Below are 23,730 nucleotides of genomic sequence, written 5' to 3'. Positions count from 1 at the left end.
TAAACTAACCAAAAGGGACACATTTAATAAATACAGTCCCATGTTCTTTCATTCTCATGATTATTTTACAACTTAAAAGCAATAAGCAAATCAATACTTTAAAAGAAAAACATAAAAGGTTACATAAATAAAGGAAATGGTCTAAAATGGCAGCATGTTGAACTGCAATATGAAGATTTCACATTTTCACCCTCCACATTTTCAAGAGCATCCTCCAACCTACAAAACTAGGAGTATTTTATTTTTATGAGGGTATTTCCAAAGGACAAGAAATGCATATACATACAAAATGTGCTATGCAGACAAGTTGGCACATATCTGCACATAAAAAAGATTACAATTCCACAGATTCTATGGTATCTGAATGACCATTTACGCTAATGACTAGTGTGATTTTGGTTGGGAAGTAGTATGGTATACTTCTGCAAAGCTATGCAACTAAGACTTCTTCTTTGATTGACAATTTAAATGCAGATTTAAAATAAGGTTTCGTGTAGGATTTTTGTTTATTTGTGCACTAGTTGTGAATTGCCCTTCCTACCTTATATACAAGTTTAGCAGGTTATGAAATGATTAAACTATTTGCCCTATAATTTGATAAGGACATTCTGCTTGAGCCCAATTTAACATAATTATTACCTTTCGCTAATGAGCTTTTTGGTATCCTCCCAAGTCATTATCAGTCCATTCAGTTCTTTATCTGCTTCTGCAGCCAGGGATAAATCCTGCTGGGCTATCTGCTTTGCTTTGTCCATCAACCACTGTTTTTCATGTTGATAAGAATTAATCTCCTCCTCCAATTCATTGAAAGATTTCAATCTGCACTCATTGCCATACAAAAAAAAAATGAGTTAGCTGTTTGCAGGTGTACAAACTGTATTAATAATGCTACTGTTAAACAGAGAGGTAGGTGGCTTTTAATATTGTGTGGATTAGAACATTGAAAGTCTTGGTCCTAGGTGTACCTTAAAAATTGTATTTTTATACTTACGTAAAATCCGTTTCTCTTAGTCCATTGGGGGAAACCGGGGACATTGGGGTATAGAGTAGGGAAAGGGCAAACTGGCACTTTAACTTCTGTTAATCTAAGCCCTAGCTCCTCCCCCTCTATACCCCACTTCCTGTCTGAACTTTAGATTATGTTTAACCAAGCCCACAGAAAGCAGAGATAGAGAGAAAACAGGAAAAGAGAATAAAATTAACAAACAACAACATTCTCTTTAACAACAAGACAACATGTCAAACAATAAGAGAAACCAGAACATTAAGGTTGGGCGCCCGGTGTCCCCCAATGGACTAAGAGAAACGGATTTTCCGTAAGTATAAAAATCCCATTTTCTCAGTCATCCTTTTGGGAAGGGAACGCTCAGAAGAAATGGCACAAAGCACCTTTCTTCCAAAACTTGCATATCTGGATGCAAACACATTAAATTTGTAAAACTTAGTGAATGTGTGTACAGACGACCATGTGGCCGCCTTACACAGCTGTTTACTGAAGGCACCATGACGGGCCACCCAGGAAGCACTCACATACCTTGTAGAGTGCGCCCCGAGATTATCTGGAACAGGCTTCCCAGCCCCACTATAAGTTTGACGGATAACAGCCGTAATCCACCTAGCAATAGTCACTTTGGAAACTGGCCAACCTCTTTTGTGAACATCATAGAGAATCAAAAGATCCTCAGTCTTGCGCACCTTCTGAGACCTTTTCACATATATGCACAAGGCTCGGACATCATCGAGATAACAAATATAATCATCGTTATCTGAGGATGTGGAATCAGTCAGGGCAGGAATGACAATGTCCTGATTTAGATGAAATCTAGACACAACCTTAGGAAGAAACGAGGGCTTAGTTCTAAGAACTGCCCTGTCTTCATGATAAACAAGAAGAGGAGACTTGCAAGATAAAGCAGTAAGCTCTGAAACTGCGTGCCGTAGAAATGGCCAAAAGGAAAACCATTTTTCATGTTAGAAATTTGAAATCCACTGTATTCAGAGGTTCAAAAGGTGGATGCTATAAAGCATTCAATACCAAATTCAAATCCCATGGTGGAACCGGGAGAACATATGGAGGTTGTACATGGAGAACGCCCTGAATAAAAGTTTGCACATCAGGAATGACAGCAAGTTTTCCTTGAAAGAGCTGACACCCGACCCTTAAGAGAACTAAGACGCAAACCTGCATCCAACCCGTCCTGCAAAAACCTAAGTAACCTGGCTAAGCGAAAAGAAGAAGTAGGATATCCCTTCTTTTCACACCAGCCAATATAAACTTTCCATAATCTATGATAGATTTTTGCAGAGGCTGATTTCCGAGCACGAAGCATGGTCTGCACCACACGTTCGGAAAAACCTTTAGCTCTTAGGATCATGGCTTCAACAGCCAGCCAGACGTTGTAAACCTAGATGACAAAAGGGACCTTGAGTTAATAGATCTGGGAGTAGCGGCAACCGCCACGACCAATCTCCTGACATTGAGAGCACGTCGGTGTAACAAGTCCTCCGAGGCCAATCCGGCGCTACTAGAAGGACTGGAACCCCTCTTTCTTTACTTTTTTTTAACACCTTTGAAGCATGGCTATCGGTGCCTCCAAGGGACAGACATGGCGTCTACCGCGACTGCCATGGCATCTACCACGACTGCCATGAGATCTCTTGTGCAGGAACAGAAGAGGGGAACCTTGTGGTTCAACCGGAATGCCATCATGTCGACATCCGGCTGACCCCACCGATTCACTAACTGCTGAAACACCTCCTGATTGAGGGACCACTCTCCCGGGTGCAGAGTCTGTCTGCTTAAGAAGCCTGCTTCCCAATTTTCTATTCCGGGAATAAAGATGGCCATCAGTGCTGGAACGTGAACCTCGGCCCACTGAAAAATCTTGTGTGTCTCCCGCATGGCCAAGGGACTCCGCCCTGATGATTGAGATATGCCACTGTTGTAGCACTGTCTGATTGAATCTTCACTGGCCTTCACTGTAGCAAGTGTTGCGCACTCAAAAGAGCATGAAACACTGTTCGCAGTTCCAAGACATTGATTGGAAGCCTGGATTCCTTCTGAGTCCAAAGATCCTGAAACCCAGAACTCTCATGGCGAAATGTATGGAAGGCTTCTTTGCTGCCAACAGAGAGTTCACAATCTTCTGCAAAGCGAGAATCTTGTCCTGGGGTAAGAACACCCGTTGTAGACGGGTGTCGAATAAAAGACCCAAAAAGATCATCCGCTGGGATGGGATCAACTTGGACTTTTTGAAGTTGAGAATCCAACCGTGAGACTCTAAGGTCTGGATTACTACTTTGATATGCGATTGAAGCACCTCTGGAGAATTTGCTTTTAAAAGAAGGTCGTCAAGGTAAGGGATGATTGTAATCCCCTTGGACCTTAGCAGAGCCGCCATGACCGCCATGATATTGGTGAAGATGCGTGGGGCCGTGGCCAGACCGAAGGGAAGAGCCTGAAAATGGAAGTGTTGTAATTGAACGGCACACCTCAAAAGGGACTGATGACCCTTCTAGATAGGCACATGGAGATAGGCATCTTTGATGTCTATAGCCACCATGAATTCTCCTTGCTCCATGCCTTGAATGACCAAGCGCAAAGATCCATCTTGAACCTGGGCACTCTGACCTGAGTGTTTAAAGACTTCAGATTCAGAATTGGTCTGAATGAGCCGTCTGGTTTTGGTATGAGAAAAAGGTTGGAATAACAACCCAAACCTCTTTGACAATCTGGCACCGAAATAATGACACCGGAAGAAAGGAGGGATTGAATTGCTTCTCATTAAGCCAGTCGTTTTTCATGGGCAAGTGGAAAGACCTGTGGTAAAGAACCGTCTGGGCGGAAGACCAAGCAAATCGATCTTGTATGCTTGGGTCCACTCCCCCCCACCCCCCTCGAGCCCAGACATCAGTGGTAGACTGAAACCACCGATCTCTGAACAAGTGAAGACGGGCTCCTACCACTGGCAACAGCGGTGGAGTAAAAAGTCAGTCTGCTTGTCTGCAGGTTTCGCTGCTGGACGTCGAGCAGACCAGACCTAGCGATCCAGCTGCAAACCACCCCTGGGGGTGGATGACTGGCCTCTAGAAGATTGGCCTGAGGAATATTGTCCCCGAAACCTTCCTGAGGAACGAAAGGACCGGAATCTAGACATTCTTTGTTTTGGAGCATTAACAGGGAGAAAAGTGCTCTTTCCTCCCGTTGCTTGACTGATAATGGAGTCCAGCTGAGGTCCAATCAAAACACCCCCAGAAAAAGGTATGCTTTCAAGAGCCTTTTTAGACTCCACGTCAGCCTCCCAGGACTTAAGCCAGAGTGCGACGAGCCGAAACTGCAGAGGCAGAAATATGTGCCCCAACCAGTCCCACGTCCATAGCTGCCTCTCCTAAATAATCTGTTGCCCTCTGAATTTGCTCCCCAATTCAGTTGACGGCCTATCTGCCAGCAAACCTTCAGACAAATGTTCTGACCAGGGTTCTACGGCTTTGTTAACCCATGCAGAAGCTAAAGCAGGCCTCAAAGAAACACCTGCTGCCATAAAAATGGACTTAAGGACTGCCTCCACCTTCCGGTCTGTACCATCCTTAAGAGTGGCTGCGTTAGGAAGAGGAATAGTAGTTACCTTTGCTAACCTTGCAACCGCCGCATCCACACATGGAAGCGTCTGTCATTTAGCAAATACCTCAGGAGGAAAAGGATAACACGACTGCAGTCACCGAGACACTTGGAACTTCCTATCTGGGGAAGTCCAAGGCTCTGAAAACAAATCTTCCAACTGGGAAGAAACTGGAAAAGAAAGAGATTTATTTTTTCGATATGCAAATGAGAAACCTCTTCAGGAACCTCTTCCTCTGGAAAATCAAGTACCTGACGCACAGCATGTATTAATTCCTCCACACTCTGACAATCAGAATGAACATCCTCCACCCCAGAAGGAGCTTCTATATCAGAATACACGGCTAATTCTCCCTCCTCTTGGGAACCACAGTCAGAATCTGACTCATTTCCATGAAGGGGTGGCGCCGACACCCTCCTACGCTTACGTGAGGAAGACAGTGCGGCAGAATGCAAAATCATTTCTAAAGAGGAAGAAACCGAAACCAAACCCTGTACAGAGAATGCAAGGCCCTGTACCCAAGCTGGTTCGACAGACTCTGCCTGGTTAGAAACAATCAAACCCTGACTTAGCGAACTAGAACCCATGTTATTCGCTACAGAGGAAGCGGAAATAGAAGATGGTGCAGCCACAGCCTGTGATCGCACAAACTGAGCAAGTTCAGCCACCGTATTGGAGAGAGGCCGAGCCTAGGCAGGTTCTGCCGTATCTGAACAAGCAGCTGCTGTTTCACACGGTACACTCTCTGAGGGCCGACAGGCTGCCCACAGAGCATGCGCGCCTGACTGACCAGACGGTAACTTAACGTGACAGACAGCACAGGTGAAACTCACCATAGATGTAACACCAGCCCTACCACTCCTTGATTTTTCCCTATCTGACATGTTAACAGATGGGACAAAACACACACAAAACAGTGAAATAAACAGTGTAACAAACCACAGTATAGATGATAAGCAGCACACAAAACTGAACAGAAAGTGAGCCTGCAATACAGCCAATAAAGCCTCATAGAGTAAAAGACAAACCCTGAAAATCAACCACCCCCAACCCTTTACCTTACAGGACTCAGGACAGAAAAGGGGAGAAGCTGGAGCTATAAAATGGATGTCTAGTCTGGTGTTTGCACACAAAGGAGTGAGATACCACCACAGAGGAGTGCAAAACAGGAAAACACCACTCCCCCAGAGCCCAGCACTGGATTGGCAAGTGTCCAGCAGGACAACCCCCTCAACCAATCCAGTGCCTAGCAGGGCTCACTATCTTCGTGACCCTAGCCTGACCCAGTCCCCTGAGCTAAAAATAGAAACTGTTTTTTTTTTTTTTAAATGACTACTCCTAGTAAGAAGCAGCCTGCTCAGGGAACAACCGCGGCTTTTTTTAACCCCCCCCTCTCCCAGCACTGTGCTGAGAGAGGGGTTCACCTACCAGCTGCCATCCCTCCTCACGCAGTCTGTGCCTTATTCAGTTTTACTGTCAGCACAGGAGGACGGACACAGCCTGCGGTGACTGTGCCCGGCTCCTAGGAGGGCTCAAAACATTGGGAGGGGGAGCTGGCAAAGGAGGCACCTCCACGGCACCTCCAACCCCCCCCCCTCCAGACAGCGCACAGCCGTCCATGCTGTGCGCGCCAAACAGAGTCTCCTGCTCTATTTGTTAACTCTCCCCGCTAGCTGCAGGCGCGGGAGAGTCATTAACAAGTGACCGCAGGGAGGAAGGGGAAGCCTGTCTACCCCGAAGCCTCCCACAGCAGCCGGCAGACGGGAGCTCCACATGAGTGACAGCCGCCTACGAGGCTCAGGGAGCCGCCGGCTGTCAGATCTAGGAGACACAAGTCTCTGATTAATTAAAAAGTAAAAGAAAGTAAAAAAAAAAAAAAAAGAAATCGGCTGCTAGCAGCCCAGTACACAGCTCGATTGCCGGGCACTTAAACTAGACTGAAGTTCAGACAGGAAGTGGGGTATAGAGGGGGAAGAGCTAGGGCTTAGTTTAACTGAAGCTAAAGTGCCATTTCGCCCTGTCCCTACTCTATACCCCAATGTCCCCGGTGTCCCCCAAAGGATGACTGAGAAACAAAGGATTTGGAAATATGTCTATAACTTTCAGTAACTACACATGAAAAGTTATGTAGCATAGGTGCAGTGAAAAAAAAACCCTCATTTGTGGTGTCATAGCACCAGAATTTTCCACTGGCTATTCAACCCAATTTAAGTGTTTGCAAGCAGTACACTATTATGTTGGTTTTGGGAAGTTAGGTATGCATTATTGTTTTTTGGGATGTTTTTCTGAAACAATGACAATTGTACAAACCGGCAAATTAAAATGTATTTAGTTTCCTCAGATTATAACAATAAACAAATATACCCTTATTTTTCCCACCAGCAGGGAAGTTAATAACAATTATGTGCAAAATATTTGGTGATATGAATGAAAAAAAAAAGATTTAAAGCTGTATGAGTATGGTACAGGTAGGAGCAAAAACAATCTACTAAAACATTATATTACAAAATGAAATTGATTATATTTAAAAAATATATATATTTAAAATCACACAAAGCTGACACTTAAAATACAGAGATCCTCCACCCAACAAACATGACTTTTTCATGCCTATCTGTAACATATGCTATACTAAAATTGACATGCCTTGGTGCCTTCCAGAGAAGCAAGTATTTGCATAAGGTTCTGCTACAGATAACAAAACAAACCAACTTGTTGTGTTCTTATCACCTTTGCTGAAGCTCCTGTAGGGTTGGTTCTTTCATCTCTTTATTGTCTGCCTTTTCTTCGATGTCCTCAACAGTCTTGAGCAATTTTTCTCTGCAATCAATAAATGATTTCCACAAGGCCCCAAGAGCCTCTGCCTCATTCAGTTTTGTTCCCAAGAATGTCTGAACTTTTTCCAGTTCTATATTTAGGTTATCGGCTAGTGCTCTGCAGGAGGTCCTCTGTTCAGAAATGGAGCTTTTTAGATGGTATTGTGCTTTGGTAAGTATTGCATCTAAACCTATGGACATAGATGATAATTCATCAATTTTATGTATAACACTGTTCATCTCTTTCTCAAGAGACTCAGATGATTCTTTATCCAGGCTGCTTGCTCCTTCTACTGTTTCTTTTAAATGATGAACAACAACCAATAAGTCCATGTGCATCTGTAAGAAGCCACCCAACCTGGGTAGGGATTCTTGACGTCGCTCTGTGATTTGAACTGCTTCTTCAAACAGCTGTACACAATCTCTGACCCTTCCTTGCAGTACACAATGGTCTTCTGAATTGGTCAAAGAGCACAATTTGTTGCACTGGTCCTGAAGAAGAGATATTCTTTCTTGCTGTATTTTAATCTCTTCTACATGGTTCTGTGCGATATAAAAACAAAACAAAAAACTTTGTGGGTGCAAATATATGGGGTCTGAGCAGAACGTTAGCTTGGATATCTTAGAAAACGTATAAGTGTGTGACAATTGCTTATACTGTATTAGGACATATTTAATATCTCCATATTCTTAAATAACCAAGACTTTCCCTTTTGGAATTATCGGAATAAAATTTGAAAGTTGCAATTAACATAAGTATAATATGCTGCCTACTCTATGTATAACGGTACTATCCTATAGATCTAATACCTACACAGTTCTATATTTGTTCAAAAAAATAGGTTACCTTGTTTAAAGTTACAGCTGCTTCATGATCAGATGTATTTATCTCACCAGCATCTTGAAGTTCTTTAAGGAACTGTTTAATCCAGAGAGAGAATTCAAGTAAAATATCATCAAATTTCTGATGTTCACCTAGAACAGACTCCAGAACTCCAATCCTGCAAAATAGATTATTACAATTTTTTGGTTGCTTAGCAGAAGACATTTATTGAAATAAGGTACGTGTTGCCCCACTAGGGGTGGATGAGACAGCTATGAGCCCTCTACAGTTCTGTGACACGAGCAACTGCCTAAACTTATAGACTACTATGGTTTATAACTGTAACACACAGTCATTTATAAACCGCAAAATGGTTAGTGCGGATAAAGGTTTGGTCTTGCTGTACACTGTGATATCTGCAATTGCGCCTGGATTTCTGCCGAAGATCATAGGTTTACAGAGCAAGAAAGCCGTGGAGCAGCATAAGTGTGTGCAAGCTGAGGGGAGTAATTGTACAGTGTGAGGACACTCTCAGAGCAAAAAACAAGATTTCAAGTTATGCAATGAGATTATTGAGACTAGATACACGGGTGTAGAGGGCACATTTTAAGAGGTGTTGCCTGCTGTGCGTCAGAGCATGACCATTTACACACAACAAAGGGAGTTACATTTTGCTTAACATGAGTGTTTTGGTTTCTCGTCGTATACTTTTAATAGTCATATTTTGCTCCATCTTGGTGCACTCTATGTAGAAGCATATTTCTAGGCTTACTCTACACAATGCAATAAATAGCTTCACACACATAAAACATGACATGGATCAAGCACAATACCAGTCAGGCCCGGCGCTACCAATAGGCAGCTTTAGGCAGCTGCCTAGGGAGCTGGCCTCTGGGGGCTCCACTGAAGTCAGGCACATTGTGCAATGCTGTGCGGCAGCCGCTGAGCTTACCTTCCATGGCCACCGCACAGTTTCAGAGTTACGGTGGATGGGGGGCAATTGATTGGTGTGATGCAATAGTTAGGCAGTGTTTTGGAGGGGGGAGGGGCAGTGGGATGCAGGGAGAGGCAGTGTGATGCAGGGGGGAGCATTGCAATGCAGGAGTGGCACTGTGATTCGGGAGTTGCCAGTGTGATGAAGGGGCAGTAGAGTTGAGCAGAGGGCCGTAGTGTGATTAAGGGGAGGTAATGTGATGCAGGGGGCAATAGTGTGATGATGGGAACAGTAGTGTGGTGCAGGGGCGGTAGTATGATAAAGGGAACAGTAATGTGATGCAGGGGGGACAGTGTGATGTAGGGGGAACAGTGTGATGAATGGGACAGTAGTGTGATGCAGGGTACAGTAGTGTGATATAGGGGACAGTAATGTGATGCAGGGAGGACAGTGTGATGTAGGGGGAACAGTGTGATGAATGGGACAGTAGTGTGATGCAGGGTACAGTAGTGTGATATAGGGGACAGTAGTGTGATGAAGGGGGCAGCAGTGTGATGAAGGGAACAGTAATGTGATGCAGGGAGGACAGTGTGATGTAGGGGGAACAGTGTGATGAATGGGACAGTAGTGTGATTTTGGGGACAGTAGTGTGATGCAGGGTACAGTAGTGTGATGTAGGGGACAGTAGTTTGATGAAGGGGACAGTAGTGTGATGTAGAGGACAGTAGTGTGATGTAGGGGACAGTAGTGTGATGAAGGGGGCAGCAGTGTGATGAAGGGAACAGTAATGTGATGCAGGGAGGACAGTGTGATGTAGGGGGAACAGTGTGATGAATGGGACAGTAGTGTGATGCAGGGTACAGTAGTGTGATGTAGGGGACAGTAGTGTGATGAAGGGGGCAGCAGTGTGATGGAGGGAACAGTAATGTGATGCAGGGAGGACAGTGTGATGTAGGGGAAACAGTGTGATGAATGGGACAGTAGTGTGATGCAGGGTACAGTAGTGTGATGTAGGGGACAGTAGTGTGATGAAGGGGGCAGCAGTGTGATGAAGGGAACAGTAATGTGATGCAGGGAGGACAGTGTGATGTAGGGGGAACAGTGTGATGAATGGGACAGTAGTGTGATGCAGGGTACAGTAGTGTGATGTAGGGGACAGTAGTTTGATGAAGGGGACAGTAGTTTGATGAAGGGGACAGTAGTGTGATGCAGGGTACAGTAGTGTGATGCAGGGTACAGTAGTGTGATGTAGGGGACAGTAGTGTGATGAAGGGTTCAGCAGTGTAAAGAAGGGACATGTTAGTGCCATTTGTTCAGATTACTTGTCAATTCAATTTGGACCAATAAAGGAAAGAAGATGCCCATTGCTTTTAACAAATGCATAATACATAGACAAGGACTCAAATAATCACAAAAAATTGTCTATTGTCGGTTTATTGTGTCAAGTTTTTCGTTCCAAAATCTGGATACCTCCACTCTAGAAATCCTATTTGATGGAGTCTGGACATTACACATCATTGCCTCAGGACTGCTGGAGGAGGAAAGACTTATCTTCTTTTATTTTCTTTTTTACCAAATTCAATTGTGTGGGCATCTGGGATGTGGGTTTATGGTATATGCGGGGTGGGGGGGAGGGGTGTAGTTTGAAACTTTGCACTGGTACCAGTGCTAACTCACCTTTATGATTACCTTAGAGCATAAAAAAGGCTAACTTTAGCAGCGTTTTAGGAGAAAAACTAAAAAGGTATACTTAATGAAAGTTGTGGTTTTAAAGTGGTAGCAGGTTTTTAACCAGAGAACCTTTTCAGATTTTTTTTGCTTGTCCTCACACGTAGACACATTTCTATTTTGTGGAGACGTCTCATGACAGAGGAGAGTAGGTGTGCACCCTGTTAGGTTTTGACTATGCAGGCCCACTGGTGAAAAAAAGTGTTTTGCGGTGCACATCTAGAAGTATATTTACTAAATTGCGGGTTTGAAAAAGAGGAGATGTTGCCTATAGCAACCAATCAGTTTCTAGTTATCATTTATTTAGTACATTCTATAAAATGACAGATAGAATCTGATTGGTTGCTATAGGCAACACCAACACCTTTTCAAGCCCGCAGTTTAGTAAATAAACCTCCTAGTTTCATAAATAAGACCCATAGTATTTTTAAAACTGCTGGCGATAGCTAAATAAGTAGATAGGTGGTTGAGTCTTAAGTAAAAATTTAATACTGGAACAACTAACCTTTTTGAAATGGCTTCTGGTAGAATATCCCATCTTAGGGTCAGATTCTCTAAGTGGTTTCTTGTTTCCTGTACACTGTTTTCAGGGGAAGTTTGATATAAAGATGCACACAACTGAACGAGGACTGTATACCGCTGTGATTGAGCTGATAACTCAGATTGGAGATCCTGCCAAAAAGGAGATATATATTAAGTGGTTTATGTTATCCTCAGAACAGTATTTATAGTTTGTACTTTCTTAAGCCACCATGAATAAATATTGTTTCCAATCCACATAATTTTCCAAAGTTCATATTTATATGACAAATACACCTATGTAAATTATGAACCATTGAAGAATAGAAATAAATTGATAAAAGAGATAAAACACTCAGCTATACTGTTTTCAAATTACTGTATATAGTGGATTTTGTATATTATACAGATATTACTTGAATGTTTAGTGTTATCATTTTTCTATTTAAAGGAGCTCTCCAGACAAAAAAATGTGGCAATATTTGCATCTACAGGCTTTAAAGCCCGGAGTCATTTGGAAGTGTAGAGTTTGAAATGAACATTGTTAATGCAGCAGATTGGATGAACCATGTCAATGTCTCAATCAGTTCTACTGACTACTTGTATAGATACTATAACACTTACAGCACTGGGGTCAGTTTATAAGAGAAAACCTTATAAAATTAAAATAAACAATTGTATACTGTGTCCGTGATTGTATCTATACACAGTCTATTAATACTATTATAAACATATTAAAACAATACAATACAATACTAAAAAGTAGTATAACAAATCTAATAAATAAAAGTGCTTGGAGCCCACCATACATCTTCCTAGTAATGGAACAGGACAGAGAAGCCCAACTTATAGTTTGTATCTTAGCTCCTTGGTGTCCTAGGAAGTCAAGTGACCCTTGTTTTGAAGAGTGAGACTTCTCTTTGAAGTTACTCGACCAAAGTAATCTTAATCTCCTAGGTCAAATAAAAATAAAATAAATCTAGCTCCAAATGTTAGCCTTTGCTTAAATTTAAGTGTAAGCCCTAACCAACCATAAATGCTAAAGCTGTGACCACTCGTCTTCTGTAGATGGGTACGTGGCCCACTCATGTGATCTCATCCTGGGCCCACGAATGTATTAAAACAATCCTGAACAATTCAATTCAGCTTGTGCCTTCAATATTCTTCAGGTGTTTATGCCTGCATAAGCAGCTGTTATTGGTGGAGGTAGGGAGTATTAGCTTGTGAACAATGGGATACCAGGCATAAAACCCCACAGTTCTGCAAGTTAGGGGTAGCATGAATTACTGACATTGTTTTTAATTTGCCTGGGATTCTCAAGTAATAAAGAAAACATATACTTATGCTGAATGACATAGTTCAGGGTCACAGGGGTCAATTTACTTCTCATTAGCTCTAAATAACATTTGTCAATACAATATAGCTCATAACACGTCCACATTATACCAACTTACTATCTATTGCAAAACACCCTAGTCACTGGCCTGGACTTAAAAGAACATTGACATGCACCAATGCAGTAGGTTGGAAATGACTCTTGATGGTAAACACATTTCTGTATGTCTATTATAGGTATATTATGAATGTATATTATACAGACCTGGACTGACTGCATTTCAGTCTTCAGTTTTACTTTGTCTGCAGAGAACAGTCCTTCCTGTAAACAGACCAAAGTTTCACTTCTTTCCAGCCAGGTCATAAAAGAGGACATGTCTCTTTCTTGCCTGGAAGTGGAAGGCAGAGAGCACATAATTGTACATAATCTAACAGCACACATATAGGTACATTTAAAAAGACTTTTTAAAGAGCAATCCATGTGCAAGGTGTAGTTTTGTCTGTGTTGGTGAACTGCAATTAGTGCTAAAATATCTTAGGGTGCAAAACAGACTTTGCAAATATAGGGACAATATAATGGCCTTCACTGTGTGGAGTTTGTATGTTCTTCCTGTGTTTGCGTGGGCTTCCTCCGGGTGCTCAGGTTTCCAACCACATTCCAAAAACATACTAGGTTAATTGGCTGCTATCAAATTGACCCTAGTCTCTCTCTCTGTCTGTGTCTGTGTGTGTGTGTGTGTGTGTGTTAGTGAATTTAGACTGTAAGCTCCAATGGAGCAGGGACTGATTTGAGTGATTTCTCTGTACAGTGCTGCGGAATTAGTGGCGCAATATATATAAATGATGATGATGATAATATTACTAACATACATTTTATGAAACCCAAAATCTCTTATTATGATGTTGGGTTTCATAAAATGCATTGGTGAAATCCTTCAGTGTACAATTGAAATGGGTCAACCCGAGTCAAGTCAAGTTTAGGACACCAAATATAACTCCACTACACATTTGACAGCTTGTTCAGGAACACACTGCTGAAATTAATCCATTGGATGGTCATTGTAAATAATAAGTCAATTAAGTAAATAATAATAAGTATAAATAATAATAAGTCACAGTCAAATAATAATACTGCCAAGTACCCTTTAAGTTCTATAATATAATAATAGTAAACCCTTCCTTATTATCATTATTATTAACCTATGTCCATCCTAAATATCTTATTACAATATTAGATGCATTGTAACTTTTGCTATTTAATATTATAATTAAATTAATGGAATATTTAAATATTTGGAAAGAGCTTTGAAACATGTTTTCATCTTTTACTTTTTCAAATTTTGCAGTAAGCGCCCTCTGCTATATACCATCACTATTGGAAATGCCCATTGAATTTGTGAAGCATTGATGTAATGTAGGTTGCACTAGTGTGTAATACAATTTACTCAGGTAATGGTCCAAAACACAAAGATAAAAAATACATTACCTAAACTACTATATTTTCTAATGGATAAATAGCTCAATAGTTTTCCATATGAATGACCTTAGTCAAATGACAATATTTTTACGTATATATATATTATATATTTTAGTATTATAATAACATTTTATTTGATTCCAGTTTTCTTGTCTTTCATTGTCTTACCTCTGCCAATTTGCTAGCAATTGCTCCAGCAAAGCAAGCCTCTCCTTAGCCTGTGACAAGACAGTCTCGACTCGCAACTGAAAGCTTGTGGCCTCCTGCGTTGCCTTATCCTTATTCGTGAGCTTACGTGCAACAGAAGTCAGAGAATGGATACTGTTCTTCAACATTTCAACATCGTGACAGAGATCCTGGAGGTGACAGCAAAATACTTCAATTCATAACGTTGTGAATATTGAGTTAAATGTGGACCTTTGTAAATATCCTCATTATCTAAGAGAATGGACAGTAAAATATATGTATGTTTTTCAACTTCTGTCTAATAAGTTTAGTAAAAATGTGATTATATGGCAGAGTGTATAATTATTTAGATTTTATTGAATAGAGTGCTAAAGCTAAGAAAAATGAAAACAGAACAGTTTAATAAGCATACCAGGTTAAAGACCTAGGCACTGAATAGATTACAATACAGCATCTTGCTGCCATATAGAGGGCTGTATAAAATACTAACACCACAAAGAAAAAAGTCCCAGGTGCTGACAGATGGTATAGAGAGATAAAATACAAAGGGGCATATTCAATTGGTGGCGTTACTGGCCAAAGTAACACGGTGCGCACACTATTATCATCATTATGATAATAGTGTGCGTAAATACCATTATTACGGTACCTTTCACGCTGGATTTCAGCTCGCGGCTCAGGGAGTTGCGAGCTCAAATCCGGCTTAGTGTTACCGTAATAACGGTAATACTTTTTACGCCGCAGAAAACGGGAACAATTGAATATGTCCCCAAGAAGGCAAAAAACGGAACCTGATGCTGAAAAAAGAGCCTGTGAACTCTCATAGAAAAACAAAATAATAATGGGTCAAAATAATACAATAATAATTGACCCATTATTGGGTTCTTTATTAGGGGTCAATTAAGAGTCATCTTCAATATTCCGTGTATTAGACACTGTGTACTTTTTATAAGATTTTTTTATTTTTATGTTTTGATTTTTAATAAATTGTGTGTTTACCATTTCACAAGCTTGTTTTTAGTTATTGGCTATCGGTTCCAGCGCTGTTTTCACTGTTTTTATATAGAGAGCTGACGTGGCAGATGCTAATCTCTAAAATGCTAGCCACATTATTATTATTAATAATAATAATAATATTAATATTATAGTTTATTTATAAGGCACAAGCAAAATAAATGCAAACATGAAAACGAAGGGTAGCGAGGCCCTTGCTCATTAAAGGGTTTACATTCTAAGTTGAAGAGGGCACAGATGAAACAAGAGGAGCGAGTGTGGCTGAGAATAGAGATAGGGAGAGTTGTGAGGGGAGTAAGGTAAGCTCTAAAAAGAGATGTTTTTTTCAGGGATCATTTAAAGATTTGAAGACTGTGGGAGTATGATTGGGTTACTGAGGCTTTTATATTTATGCTTCATTAAATATAGATGATGGAATTATACAATATCATTTGGTAATAATTATGGCATAGGTCATTGTTACAACAGATATAATGGTGTCTTGACCTGTGAGGCACAAGCTATATAAAATATGTGTTTGATGCTAATCTAATTAAATAATTTAATTCTACTATTTTTGTCCTGATCTGTATTAAAGGGTTAGTGCACTTTTTTGTAATGTTTTTTATCCAAGCCAATATTTGGATTACAATTTACAGTGCAAAAAGTTATTTGCACTATGGGTTTTAAACCCACCGATGGCAGGGGGCATAGCAGAGAGGCCAGGTATATATATGGGACATATACATCATACATGCTTATCTCCAGAAGAGTGCACATTATTAATTTGCTGATACTGCTAGATACAATCTAAACGATAGTGTATCTATCAAATAAAAAAAGATAGGCAGGGGGAGCTTTTGGATCTATAACATAAATTGTCAATAGGTCAAAAAATGTGGCCAAATCCTTTAATAATATTATAGACCTTCACTTTGTAATCTCTTCTAAATATATATTTTTAAAAACTAATTAAATAGTCCGATGGTAATACAATATTACCTGGTGGGAATGCAGCACTTTGTATGTTTCTGCTGCAGATGAACAGTTGTTAACAGAACAAGCCAGTGAAGTTTCAATTTTCTCCAAAGAATTCTGGACCTGTAAAGCAAACAATAAACAGCAGCATTAGACTATCAGTGACTATTGTAAAGACGGATACTGCTCCCACAAGTCGTAAACTGGAAAAACCACCAAACAACTGAACCAGGGAGCAATCTGGTCACTTTGCAGAAAGGGACTCTGCATTCTCAGGTTGAAAGATGACCCCACAAAATTGTACTGCTTTTGGTCAGCCTAAAATATATGTCAATCCCTAAAAATAACAAAGAAATAGAAATGGCACCCTCCTTAACAAGACTGAAGAGGGGCAACAACATTACATAACAATTCCAAAACGACAGGACTGTCTTAAGGCTCAAAGAATGGAAACAATAAAAGCAAACATAAGTTATTTGTAACTAGCTACATACAGTATTTCTAAAATCTGTGTTTGTACTTTCTTGGAATAATTAATTATTTAATGAACTCCAGTTTTGTAATTCAATTCAAGCTCAACCATTATAAAGCACAAGATACAATGCAATACGGTCAGATTAAGCCCATCTTTTATTCAAATATATTCAAATTCAGCATGGGAAGTTTCTAATTATCATTCCCTTTTCTTATCACCATTATCTTGCTTAATTGTAACATGTTCATTCCATTCAGTATCATATTTCATACATTGTAGCAAGAAAGGATTAGACTATAAATGTGATTAAGTTCCATGCCTATGTAAATGCTCCAGGACACAGGCCTTTGACTACCACTAATCTGCAGTACGAGGAAAACTATTTACAACAAGAATGTGCTTTTTATTGCAATAATGAATGTTTTACCTGTTTCACTGTGTCATCAAACTTCTGCTGCTGTTCAGCATTGCCAAGAATACTCTCTTCCAGTCGATGTGCATGTTCTTTCAATCCATCCCAATACTTGACCATCTGTGATAATCTAGCTTTTATACGAGCCATCTCTGCAGAGCTAACACATTCAGCAAAGGTCTGACGCTTGGCTTCAAGATCCGTTATTTCATTGGTTTTATTCTGAAGCTCCTTAATAATTTCCTATAGAAAATAATTTTACAACAATACACTTGTTACTTTAAGAATAAATGACCCAACATTGATTCCTGTTTAAATATCATCATTTTAAAATGAAACTATTCTGCACTGAACAATAAAATACAAATTGCTGACTGGTCCTATAGAATACAGCACATGTGCATTTATAACCAATAACAGCAAATAACCATTTTTTCCGTATCTTGCATTGATTTAGGCGTGTGGTTTAAGAAAACAAACTTTTCACATCATAATCAAAACGCTAACCATTTGGCCACAAAAATGGGAGTTACTTTGATATAAATTACTACAATGCAGTTGACCAAACACTTTACAAATTCACCTTGATTCTTGTGACTTTGATCTCTGGTGAAATATTGGATAGTTCTAGATCACTTAGTTCCTTTTCTTTTTCTGAAATCCAAGTAGAATGTGCCTCAAAGTCATGATCAAACCTCTCCCAGTTATCCTTAATGATTTCCATTTTGATGATGCTTAAATCAAATGAAAAAGAAACCATTTAAGTACATTGTGACTGCAATAAAATAACATCAGAGCAATGCCGTGTGCCTATATGTGGGGATGTCGTAGGGCTTAATATGGATGCAGACTGCATTTCATAGGATGTGTGTAAAAGAAAATCAGCTAAAGAATAAACAGACAGACATTTAAACAAACAAAAATACATAAAATAAGTAATCAATAAATATCAAAATATATCAAACAGCTTAAACAACATTCATGATGAAAAGGGATGCACATACTTTTCAGACAGGACCTCTTTAATCTGCTTGACATTGTCTTGAATAGATTTAGTCTTGTCCTGAAGGTGTCGCTTGCTCTTCACTCCCAGCTTTATGTCAGATGATTTCTTCACTAAGTTTTCTGCCTGTACTGAGACATCTTCATTTTGTTTACACACATCCTGTAAAAAGACAATGTAGTACACATCAGATATTTTTATTTATACTATGTTAATGAATCTGTAATATTAAAGGGCAGACATACCCTACCCAGGAAAAAATGCAACTTAATGGACATCGAGGCAGCCAGAGACGAATATGATCATTATAACATGCACTGCCCATGGACATTACCAAGTTCATTTTTATCTTTTTGCTAAGAAGCCCTTTAAGTTCAGGAAAATAAAGTATATATGTCCTGTAAGTATGTGCAGTATTGCAATTTGATTTGATACATTACTTTTTTCTGCTGAAGTTCTGATGACAAATTCCCCAGTGTTCCAAAGCTCAAAGGGCGCTCAAGAGTAGGCCCAATCTGTTTCAAATGTTGGGTAATTGACTCTTTGACAATTTCTATCTCCTCCCAGTTGTGCATTGTGTCCTAGAACAAGAACACAAAAATTATCATAGATTTTGAATCTACTTCAATGAAATTACTCTTTACATGTCAGTGCAAATAATAAACTCAAAAGATAGTGAAATTAAATGAAGTCGTTAATAAAGATGGGTGAAATATCGCCAGAGTAAAATAAAGTTAAACCAAGTTCCGTAAACTACCTATAATTATGACTGAGCAGTATAGCTATATCTTGGATTGTTTCAGTAGTTTTAAAAGACTACTGATGTCTACATACAGAGCGATCCTGTTGCTTAGCCTGAAGGATCTACTATTAATCACACTCAGGCGGAAGCCTAGAGCACCATACCTCTCCTCTGCCTGTTAGTAGCCGTGGGATGTGGCATACCAAGGGGGAACGCCTGAGGTAAAATTGCGTCTAGTACCCTTCCACAGGCCCTGCTCCGGTGGGTGGTGAAATTGGATGAGATTTGGCAGTATTTTACTTCAATCATCTCTGGAACTTGTGGCCGTGCGATTTGGAATATGAACGCACATACAGCCCAATAAACTGTCACCTTCTAGCAGTATTTACAACATGCCTGATAATGATCCTATCAATTTTGCTGAAGATCATTTTCAGACAATGCAGTTGCTTTGAAACCCACACGCGTGACAATATTGCCAATTGTCTAATACTACCTGGGATAAGGGGCCAGCATGACAAGAAAAACTTACTTACATCTTTCATTTAATTAAATGTAATTCAATGAATATGTAATTTAATCACAAAGTTACCTTTGATTAATAGCTCATTAACAATTGAAATAAACACTGGTGCTTAATGGCCCCATCCCCACCACCACCTCCATCCAGGGCCGGATTAACCCGAGGTCTAACTGGGCTATAGCCCAGGGGCCTCGGGCATCCAGGGGGCCCTTCAAACTCCTCAGCAGCATTATTGATCGGTCGGGGGCGGGGGCGCCCCCGGCCCGATCGATGCTGCTGAGTACTGTCAGTGCAGTCCTCCGTCCCGGCGCGCTGTAGTCTGCTTACTGAGGATATCTCGCGAGAGTTCATGAACTCTCGCGAGATCTCCTCAGTAAGGAGCTTACAGCGCGCCGGGACGGAGGACTGCACTGACAGGTAAGTGCTTGAGGGGGTCCTCGCGGGGGGTGGGGGGCGGCGGACGGCTCACATTGGGGGCCTCGCGGGGAATGGAGGGCCCCTTAGCCCAGGGGCCTCCATTCCCTTAATCCGGCCCTGCCTCCATCCAATGTGTCGTACCTTCAAGCTTTCTTCTTGCTTTATCATTGTGGTCCCCACATTCTCCAGTTCAGTTTCCATCTTTGTTAGGACCTCTTGAATGTCTCCAGGTAATTTCTTCTCAACTTGTATCTGCTTAGCACGGGCAATTTGGAGCTGAATATCCTGCTTCTTCATATGTATTTTCTTAATTTCTTTCTGCCAGAACCAGAAAATATTGCGACTTAATATGCTTTAGCAAAAAATAGTGAGATCATAGTAAACAAAAAAAATTCAAAGTCTGCGGCTGTTATTGCTGTCAATGACAATAAGACACAACTGCTCCAATGCCCCAATCAACAGACAAAGATTGATTATTAAAAGCTAGTTGAAAAAGGTGGAATTTCTACTGCTTCCGTGAGCAACCTTGCAAAGAAGCATTATATCTAAAATGCAAGCATGCAGCTATTATATATATATATATATATATATATATATATATATATTATATATATATATATATATATATATATATATTAATATATATATATATATATATATATATATATATAATATATATATATATATTAATGAAAAATACATAGACATCATGGGGCGTATTCAATTGTTAGTGGTAACGCTGATAAACGAGCGCTCAAAAAATCTTAGCGTTAATACGGTAATTACTCGCGGAATCTCAGCTCGCTGCCCCCTGAGCGGCGAGCTGAAATTCCGTGAGTAAACTACCGTATTAACGCTTTTCGCACGCAACATTACCGTATAAACGGTAATATTTTTTGAGCGCTCGTTTATCAGCGTTACCGCTAACAATTGAATACGCCCCCATGCGTGTATATAATGAATTGTGAAATTAATTTTCATGAAGCGCTTGCTTTACCATTGTTATAAAAATAAGAATTGCTTAATACCTCATAATGGACAAGTAACTCCCGAGCCTCTTCAAAGCTTTCTGTGTTCAGTATCTTCTCAGCTTCCGACTGGACATCTTTAGAACTGGTAAGTAACTCACTAAGGACATACTTCACTTCCTCATTGTACTGTACGCAATCTCCAACAGTACTCAAAATCTTCTCAGTCTGTTGAATAAGAGAAAAAAGAATGTTAAAAAATGTACCTATATTTTGTACCCTTACTTTAAAGATTTCCATAATTGAATAGGCACGGCCTGACCATCTCCATTACGTACTGACAGGTTGTGGGGGTTACATTATGTGTGAATGTAGACGAATAGAATCTTCAAATGCCATAACCTTAATGAGAAAGTGTTTCCAATGTAGAATACAGATGCAATAATGGGGTTAACTCCCACCATCAGTTGGTAGAACGCTTTAAAGAAAATAAAAACAGACTCCTTGCAGAGATATGCCTGTACATATAGCAAAAAGGGAACAAAACAAAAACTATAAAACATCTGAAGAGCACAAAATAGATTAAAACTAGAGCATGACGGCAACAGGCCAAAAACATCCAGATGGATATGCTAGGGAGGGAAAATCTGTGCCCACCTTTGGCACTGGCAATTTGGGGGACATGCAATCACTAATAGGTGCAATAATTGCAGTGCGTTCCTCCCAAAATTGTCCTCTAATGAGGTCAGATCATTCCCAATATGGATTGGCCAAAAACAATTCTGCCCTTCTTGAAACCAATAAAAAGATGCTAAAGGAGCATGATCTGTTTAAATTGAAAACATAACATTAGTACATTTAAGGTATATAGTAAGAAACCTATAAAAGATGAGGTACCCTAGATAACCCTTCTTAAAATAACCATTGCTTGTACATATACACACAATACAGAGGACTCACCATTGGGCACCCCCATTTCCTGAAACCAATAACTACTTCCTCATGTAGCTCTAAGTCCATCCATAGGTCACAATACAGCTATATGGAGCTTTACTGTAGCTCTATGGACAGCCTTCACAGAACTTGGCTGCAGGGAAAACGATCATGATTCGCTGCCACGCTCCTTAAGAAGGAATGTAATGCGGTGGTTCCAGGCAAAGGAACCCGCTTTATTTGATATACATAGGGGAAGGTAAGTTTAAAGAGGGGTTGTCCAACAGTGAAAAACAGAGCTAGAAGATGTAGCTAGAAGTCAAGACATACAATAAGATCAATTATATCCCAGCAGCAGTGTTAGCATATAACATGTACCTCAGTGAGGGAATCCAGAAGTACTTTCAGATCTGTAGAAAGTCTGGACAGATCGTTGCTTTGTTTTCTCACTTCTGTCTCCACTGATACCTCAGTAAGTGCAGTGAGTCTGTCTTTCAGATACTGAAGGTTATCTTCTTGTTTAACCAAATCTTGCCTGATTTTCTGTAATTACAATTCGTCCATATTAGTTTGATGCATTAAATACCATAATATTACATAATTTGAATCTATTTTCAAATGACATTTTTATTTGATGTTTACTGTGACAAATAACAGGGAAAAAAATATATCCCCGTATAGGGGAAAACAGAAAACGGACGGGGGAAACTAGTTAAAGGTAGGAAAGTGAGAAGAAGATTCGGAATTGGTAGGTTGCCATTTTTCCTGATTGGGGTTACCTCTCAAGATCTAATTAAGTTAACAAGTACAGGTAGTAAATGAACCACTTTGTCGTTAGACACATACATAGTATATGTCTGTGTATAGGATTATGAGCTCCATATTATTTGGGTTGTTTGGGGGTTTTTTTTTTGGGGGGGGGGAGGATTTCAGTTCCCAGGACCCTTCCTATCATCCCATCATTTTTTACTCATGTGAATCTAATGAAGGGACTTTGGGTGAATGCCTTATGTTGTATTCATTTAAATCAGATTGCATAGTGGTACCAGAGTCTCACTCAGAGTGTGAATTCTGACAAGACTATGTCATAGTTAGACTATGCATTAGGTAAACAGGTATGATAGGAGGTTCATGTTGGTAAGGATTGAAGCTATCCTGGAGTTTGTTTTATGTGTACTGGAAAAGGAATATTGTTTCTTATTGCAATGTTACTCCCTGCAGCTGTCTGCTGGCTAGTCTACAGTATTTGAAACAGGAGCCCTTCTCTAAAAGGAGATTTGTTTTCAGATATTTGATGTGACCTGTCTAGTATTGGATAATTGCATAATTTAGGAAAGCATTCAGTGATAAAACTTACACATACTGAAACCAGGTACATTGTAAAATGTAGATGAACCTTTCCCTGTAATAAAACCGTGCTGTGTAGTATTTAGATTAGAGATACTCACTGACCCTCGTGTTTTGGTTTTGGTTTTGCCAAACCATCATTGCGTGTTTTGGTTGGTTTTGTTTTGCTATTTTGTTTAAAAATCAATGTTTTTGGGCATAAAATAACCAAATTTAGTGTTCCACCTGTTTATTGGATAAGTAAGATAATTCTAAAGCTAATAAATTAGGAAAAAAAACAGTTTAATCCCTGGTAGGCTGTCCTTAATTCTGCACACAAACCTGTTTGTCTTCCTCTTCATCTTAGCCTATTGGCAATGCAGTCATCGTCTTTGGGTGTATATTACACCCTACACTTATAGTTAAATATATAAAGAAATGGACAAAGGCAGTTTGGTTTCTGTCTCTCTAGGCCCCCCTCCACTTGTAGAAAACACTAAAAAATTCAGCCGTTATAGACTGT

At 40.0% G+C, this 23,730-nt stretch overlaps 1 protein-coding gene across 1 annotated transcript in view; it reads right to left on the bottom strand.

Annotated features, from left to right (window-relative positions):
• The window catches only part of SYNE1 (spectrin repeat containing nuclear envelope protein 1), a 334,503-nt gene that overhangs the window by 215,501 nt on the left and 95,272 nt on the right, over positions 1–23,730 (bottom strand). Inside the window, exons 27-40 of the mRNA XM_075203581.1 lie at positions 22,260–22,424; positions 21,009–21,176; positions 20,122–20,298; positions 18,739–18,879; positions 18,300–18,460; positions 17,879–18,029; positions 17,311–17,538; positions 16,433–16,531; positions 14,420–14,607; positions 13,040–13,163; positions 11,426–11,592; positions 8,283–8,436; positions 7,350–7,978; positions 640–819 (exon numbers count right to left, since the gene is read on the bottom strand). Of these exons, the coding sequence (XP_075059682.1) occupies positions 640–819; positions 7,350–7,978; positions 8,283–8,436; positions 11,426–11,592; positions 13,040–13,163; positions 14,420–14,607; positions 16,433–16,531; positions 17,311–17,538; positions 17,879–18,029; positions 18,300–18,460; positions 18,739–18,879; positions 20,122–20,298; positions 21,009–21,176; positions 22,260–22,424 (2,732 nt within the window). The remainder of the gene's footprint in view (positions 1–639; positions 820–7,349; positions 7,979–8,282; positions 8,437–11,425; positions 11,593–13,039; positions 13,164–14,419; positions 14,608–16,432; positions 16,532–17,310; positions 17,539–17,878; positions 18,030–18,299; positions 18,461–18,738; positions 18,880–20,121; positions 20,299–21,008; positions 21,177–22,259; positions 22,425–23,730) is intronic.

This window comes from Mixophyes fleayi, chromosome 3, assembly GCF_038048845.1.
Source record: "Mixophyes fleayi isolate aMixFle1 chromosome 3, aMixFle1.hap1, whole genome shotgun sequence".
Taxonomy (NCBI): domain Eukaryota; kingdom Metazoa; phylum Chordata; class Amphibia; order Anura; family Limnodynastidae; genus Mixophyes; species Mixophyes fleayi.
Note: the sequence above shows the minus strand (reverse complement) of the source record. Positions and strands in the feature narration are given on the sequence as shown.